The sequence below is a fragment of the Diaphorina citri genome, unplaced genomic scaffold (assembly GCF_000475195.1).
Source record: "Diaphorina citri unplaced genomic scaffold, Diaci psyllid genome assembly version 1.1 scaffold135, whole genome shotgun sequence".
NCBI lineage: Eukaryota > Metazoa > Arthropoda > Insecta > Hemiptera > Psyllidae > Diaphorina > Diaphorina citri.
This window is the reverse complement of record NW_007377572.1, coordinates 579,590-586,920: the sequence shown is the minus strand read 5'-3', so window position 1 is coordinate 586,920 and position 7,331 is coordinate 579,590. Positions and strand designations below refer to the sequence as shown.

The window sequence follows — 7,331 nt, the reverse complement described above, 5'->3', positions numbered from 1 at the left end:
TTTTCCTACTAAAAATAATGTGCTTTGTGCATAGAAAGTGTCAGTTTTAACGTATTTCTTGTAGAATTTGAGATAATATAATAACAATTATTTTACAGTCACACAATTTTACTATCACCAAAATTTTCAATATCTATATACTGCCTGCCTACCTACACCAATAAATAATAAGTATTCAAAATTTCATGTGAAGACACCTATGGAGTCTATGAACAGAAAAGAAATGTCCATGTCTACAACAATGTATACGCACAAAGGAATTTAATAAAATCATATAAAAATATCCCCTATTTGAATGTTGAGATGGAATAGAAAGAACAAACACATCCAGGTGATTATGACAAAATAACCACGCAACGTCACTTGAGCAAAAATTGCGAAGATATTATCTAAGTGTGACATTAACTGACATACATTTATCAGTCACTTGACGACCCTTCCCCCGGTCATCAAACAACAAAACAACACCACAGATTCCGCTCTGCTCGTCCCATATCCATGGACATGGTTGAGTGTGGTGTACTTGAATTTTATATTAATTACAACAACAACAACAACAACAAAAACAACAAAAGTAGTAAGAATATCATCAGCAACATCTCAAGTTGTTGCGACAAGACACAACTCCATATCATATTTTCGAAATTTCTCACATATTATTCTTGCTTTAAGTAGACGATATTGTTATTAATTATGTTGACTAATGAGATGTTTAAACATTTTATTTTCGTTTTTATATATTAATTATAGACAAAGTTACATTAGCACATTACTTTCTGAACAACCTGTAGTTACCTCTGGATCACCGGATTGAATCTTGAACATACGTTCACCCTCAGGCATTCTATAGGAAGCATTTTACACTCTTAGAGGCTACGTTTGTTTACAAATCCGAGTCAGCTGTGTCGTGTATACAGTTGGCAAGATGTGGAAGCTAATTGATATTTTTTGTTTACATAATCATGTAGCCACGAGGTCTCTTTCTGAACAACCTGTAGTTACCTCTGGATCACCGGATTGAATCTTGAACATGCATCCACCCTCAGGCATTCTATTCTGCATACATACCTATAGGAAGCACACTTTTTACACTTTGCAGTCTACGTTTGTTTACAAATCCGAGTCAGCTGTGTCGTGTATACAGTTGGCAAGAAGTGGAAGCTAAATAGCTAATTGATATTTTTTGTTTACATAATCATGTAGCCACGAGGTCCGATATTGAGTCACGTGACGAGAAATCAGCTGATTCAAAGATAAGCAGGATAACGGTAAATTCAAAATTAATAACATCATATAAAAGTATAAAAGAAAGCATAATTTTATTATTCCCAACAAAAATACTTTAGGTACTTTCCTTATTAGGACAAAGATAAAGAAAGTAAAAAAGTCTAAATTTATGAAAAAAGGGGAAATGAGTAAAAAAAAAAGAGACACAATGAGAAGAAGATAAAAAAAAGGCTTTTCCTGATGCGAAAAACCCAATATGAGGAAATGCGAAAAATCCCACTTCTCCAATTCTTCTCAACCCATTTAATAAAATATTAATCGAGTATGAAAAAAAATTTCTGACGCATCATCAGCAAAAAGTAGCAAAGAGTTATTAAAGATAGGGTGAGTGTAGCACCTATGGTCAGTGTAGCACCTATGGACACTTTACACGTGTCCAAGGCATTAGCGTTCAAACAACACCAAGTTTCGTTTCAACTTGTTCATCTCTGCATCCGCCATCTTATTTATGCCCCGAAGCACTGGTTCAGCCGTCTCTGCTACGTCAGAAAAAAATTACAAAAATAAACTGGAAAAATAAAGGCATAGTAAAACATGACTTACTTTTAGTTTATCTAGTTGACACAGGTACACATTGTTAGTGTAGGTTTCAGTGACAATATTCTGAATACAACTCAGCGTGCGACATAGCTTGGCATACATGGTCTCATCAAACTTGGATATTTTATATGAAGCTCTAGCAGTGACTGGATTGCCATCCTATGTAACACAGAACAATATTATATTAATTAGACATTGTGACTAATAATACCAAAGATTAGACATTTAAGTAAAAAAATAATAATCGGGGGAGTAAGGAACTATAACAACGGAGGCCTTAACGTCCCGAAATCGAAGAGAGAAGGAAAACAGGATAGGACAAAGCGAGCAGTTCCGAGAACAAACCTTACGAACGCCCGGGGAGAACTACCCCATGATGTTGTGAAGGCAGCCACAGTTAACAACTTCAAAAATAGGTTGCATGATCTCACCGGGAACCACAACTTCTTCCAACAATGAAAAGGGACATGGACAAACTATACCTTGCAGGATGGAGCACCGATTGGCTGATGCCACTGGCTCCTCCCACCTGTAAGTTACTTTATCCTTTACAGATGGAAGTCATTCTCGGAACTATTGACTTCTTCCTATCCTTTCTCTGTTAGATTTCTGAACAATACTAGATTAGTTGGGAGGTTTTTTAAGTTGAGCCATCTGGCAACAAGGCAAGGGTTCACGTGATTCGTCAGCTGTTCAAAACAACAAAAACAAAAAATCAAGGTCAATAGGTACTCAAAATAGCAAATCCGCGATTTTTTCGGGAAACTTTTGCAAAATGCAAATGGCAAATGGTAGTTCTAGTACTTCTACTGATTTTGCTGAAATTTATCAAGTGATACTGTGATACCTATCTAATTCCAGATATGATACTCGTATCCTGTTTGCATTTAGCTCAGATGCTGTCCGGTAAGTATTGTGGCCCTTATGCAAATCTTCGAAGTCCAGTAAGTAAGCCAGAGAACAACAAGTTTCTTCTTCATCAGTTAAACACAAATCTCAGCTAAGATGTATGGGAGATAGATCATCTAATTCCAGATATGATACTCGTATCCTGTTTGCATTTAGCTCAGATGCTGTCCGGTAAGTATTGTGGCCCTTATGCAAATCTTCGTAAGTAAGCCAGAGAACAACAAGTTTCTTCTTCATCAGTTAAACACAAATCTCAGCTGAGATGTATGGGAGATAGATGTGTACCTCTAGTTGTTCGAGTGTGCATACTTATATTACACTATGCTCTAAGTCTCAGGTTCCCAGTTTGACATCCTACGTAAGTTTTCTACTGGTGGGATTGGGTCGTTAAAATTCCCTGACCTGTGTTCACAATGTAGAAGTGATACACAACAACAGATAAGATGCCACATTATAAGGATCCTTGCCTTTCTGCCAAAAATTATGGCTAGCTTGGGCAGCATCAAGCAGGTAGAGTGAAGCTGCTCCACTCTGGTTTAATTTTTAAAAGAAAGATCATGTAGGTATATTTGTTGTTGAACTGGGGTAAGTATTGTGGCCCTTATGCAAATCTTCGAAGTCCAGTAAGTAAGCCAGAGAACAACAAGTTTCTTCTTCATCAGTTAAACACAATCTCAGCTGAGATGTATCGGAGATAGATGTGTACCTTTAGTTGTTCGAGTGTGGATACTTATATTACACTAACACTATGCTCTAAGTCTCAGGTTCCCAGTTTGACATCCTACATAAGTTTTCTACTGGTGGGATTGGGTCATTAAAATTCCCTGACCTGTGTTCACAATGTAGAAGTGATACACAACAACAGATAAGATGCAACATTATGAGGATCCTTGCCTTTCTGCCAAAAATTATGGCTAGCTTGGGCAGCATCAAGCAGGTAGAGTGAAGCTGTTCCACTCTGGTTTAATGTTTAAAAGAAAGATCATGTAGGTATATTAATTTGTTGTTGAACTGGCATGACCTATCACTGCACTGCAGTATTTGTTTACATTTAATTTTTCATTGAGATAGATCTGTACCTGTGGTTGTTCGAGTGTGGATACTTATATTACACTATGCTCTAAGTCTCAGGTTCCCAGTTTGACATTCTACGTAAGTTTTCCTACTGGTGGGATTGGGTCATTAAAATTCCCTGACCTGTGTTCACAATGTAGAAGTGATACACAACAGATAAGATGCCACATTATGAGGATCCTTGCCTTTCTGCCAAAAATTATGGCTAGCTTGGGCAGCATCAAGCAGGTAGAGTGAAGCTGCTCCACTCTGGTTTCATTTTTAAAAGAAAGATCATGTAGGTATGTTTGTTGTTGAACTGTATTTTTCATTAATTGCAGAGAACATTTAATTCAAACTTGGAGAATCAAACATGTTTCGTTATTTAGGAGTGAATCAAGTGCGAAATATTGATAGCCTATACTCTGGAGAAAACATTGAAATCAATCGAAATCTTAACAATGAGAAAAAAGAAGAGCCTACTACAAGTACAGAAGGTACTATAAAATCAGATGAGATCAAAGATGGCAAAACTAGAGAAAGTGGTTCAAGTGAAAAAAGCAGAAGTCATAGCTCTGAGAAACGCCCAAGCCACTCGGATAGGTTTGATCATAAAAGAGGTAAGTCTAAAGATTATTCCTAATAGGTAATCTACTCTTGAGAATTGTTTGATGTCAGAAACTCATCTTTTACTTTCTTTAATGTTAAGTACTTAAATGTTGTTGACAAATTTAAATACCTGGAATCAACCGTGAACAAAGAGGGAGACTTGGATTGTGAGATAGCACATCGTGTGAATGCGGCATGGATGAACTGGAAGAGAATGTCTGAAGTAGGGAATCCAATCCTGGGATCCCAGGACTGCATTTCAAAGAAAATAAAAGAAAGAAGGCTACAGTGGTACGGACATGTTCAGAGACGAGAGGAGAACTAGGTAGGAAAGAAAATTGCAAGACTGGAAGTGGAAGGCAAGCAAGGGAGAGGTAGACCAAAGGAAAAATGGGAAAATTATAAAAATGAAGATTTGCGTGAGAAGGGGCTGTCCGGAAATGAGGTGCATAACAGAACGGACTGGAAGAGACTGACGCGAAATGCCGACCCCACTTGAGTGGGATAAGGCAAAGAAGAAAAAGAATGTTAGTTAAAAAGTTATTTGAAATTTTCAGGAGTAAAAGGTAGGAACTACGTAGGAAAGAAAATTGCAAGACTGGAAGTGGAAGGCAAGCGAGGGAGAGGTAGACCAAAGAAGAAATGGGAAAATTGTATACATAAATGAAGATCTGCACGAGAAGGGGTTGTCCGGAAATGAGGTGCATAACAGAACAGACTGGAAGAGACTGAAGTGAAATGCCGACCCCACTTGAGTGGGATAAGGCAAAGAAGAAGAAGAAGAAGAAGAAGAATGTTAGTTAAAATGTTATTTGAAATTTTCAGGAGTAAAAGGTACCAAATAATTAATTACCCATGTTTCTCTTACAGATGATCATCACACATCTTCTCATCATCACCGCCATCACAAACCCTCACATCAATCCAGTAGCAGTATGAGAAGGAGAGAGAAGAGGAAGAGAATAACACTTCCACACAGGTAAGATAAAGATAGAGAATCTGAGGAGACAGAGAACTCATGTAGAGGACATGGAAACTGAGGGAGATGAGAAGAGGAAGAGAATAACACTTCCACACAGGGAAGATAAAACTCAATGAGAAAAACAGTAGAAAAATAGAAAGTAACAAAGAATGAGAAAAACGATAAAAACTCAATGAAAAAATGGATATTTTTGTTTGACAAGTGTGAGGCAAAAAGTACTTCCGAACCGATTTAGCATTACTTCAAGACTCTTTTCGCTGAAGTTCAGCAACATTACGCGTGGTTGGTAACCGGATAGATGGCAATCGCGTGATGCTGGCTATTCCCGGGCCCACTCGGGCTAGGTATGGTTAATGTGAGTAGGTGTAGGTGAGTAGATGTAAAACCCCCGTCACTTAAAATCTTAGCAGTTTATACAGTAACGTAGTCAGTGCTCCTAACCTCTCGACCACGGATAAAAGATATTAGAAAAGATTTAATCAGTGAAATGATTAAAAAGAAATTCCATGTCTTATTACTTATTAGTTATTGGTATTCGTATTGATTTCTCGTTATCCAGATGCCCCGGCGTAAATCCCCCACGACAATAATAGAAGAAATCATACTAGACGGCAATGAAGATCTAGGCGGTATATTAACCAAACTAGATCAGGAGAATATGCCCAGGAGAACCAACATACAGATTACTCTGAAACAACGAGATAAGAGGAACAAGTGTGAGGAGAAGAGAGAGAAGAGTGGAAAGAAGATGGAGGATGTCCCGGCTAAAGGATTAGATATCAATGAGACTGAGAAGGATAACGTGGGAAATAAACAACAGGTAAGATTTTTTTTAGCTCTTCAATAGATCAGTTGTGCTTACTTGGGTGGTGTTTCAAAGTCATACAGCAGGAAAAATGAGGACCAACGAAATTTTTCTTTTTCTTCTACGACTTCTAGATCCCGAGATAAGTCGATTTAAAAAATATCGGTAAATCGTGAAGTTTGACGTCACGGCATACGCTCTCGTACGCGATCTTTGGATTTCGGAATGATTGAGACCTCCGTTGTTACAATTCCCTCTATCAAACCTCTTGAAAAAAGCGCTATATAATAAAAATATTGTAGCTTTAACCGATTAAACTTTGAGATCTACAACATATTAAATTTTTTCCCTTGATTTCAGTCGGTGGTATCACATGAGTCGCAAAGGTTGAGTGATAAACTGGAAGTGCGATCAAACCTTGAGATCTACAACATATTAAATTTTTTCCCATGATTTCAGTCGGTGGTATCACATGAGTCGCAAAGGTTGAGTGATAAACTGGAAGTATTCTGGTGTTCATCTTGTAATCTAGAGTTTGATACGGATGTGGAATATTTGAGACATTTGCACTGTCCATCACATATGAACAATACCAAGGTAAGTATTCACACTATCTAACCCTAGTGGTTTAGTGAGGTGTAGAGTGTAGAACTGAGGATAAAGATCAATACGGAGCTCCAAAGGATCTATCGTTGTGGTTGAAATTAAAGTTTTTAACTTGAATTTTTGAACTCACTCGTTCAACTAACTCTGAGTTTCATCAACTTGATGATGAAGTTCCTTCCATCTATAACCAATTCAGTGGAAAAAAAACTGCCAAATTTCATCAGACTTGCACAAACCGCGAAAGAGATTTACAAACTCAATACTTTGTTTCATTAATAACTTCCCTATTTTCATCCTTACAGGCGGAAGAACCATGGCTAAACACTAGTAGTGACCCTGTCTCTCCACCCCCTGCCACTCCACAGCAGAAGCACCAAATATGTACCGGGTCCCAATGGTTGATACCAGTGGTAGCCTGGTATTGTAAACTATGCCATGACTGTTTTGCTGATATAAGACAAGCCGCCAAACATCTGCAGTGTCCACAGCACTGGACCAAACTAGAGGTGCATCTTGTAATCTAGAGTTTGATACGGATGT

The 7,331-nt window shown here is 37.8% G+C and overlaps 1 protein-coding gene across 1 annotated transcript; it reads left to right on the top strand.

Annotated features, from left to right (window-relative positions):
* The first annotated feature begins 5,338 nt into the window (after positions 1-5,338).
* On the top strand, positions 5,339-7,315 carry LOC113465623 (zinc finger matrin-type protein CG9776-like). Its single transcript, XM_026820290.1, has 5 exons — positions 5,339-5,377; positions 5,940-6,200; positions 6,546-6,590; positions 6,690-6,782; positions 7,094-7,315. Exons 2-5 carry the CDS (start codon positions 5,940-5,942, stop codon positions 7,313-7,315), a joined length of 621 nt encoding a protein of 206 aa, XP_026676091.1. The 5' UTR covers positions 5,339-5,377.
* The last annotated feature ends 16 nt before the right edge of the window (positions 7,316-7,331 follow it).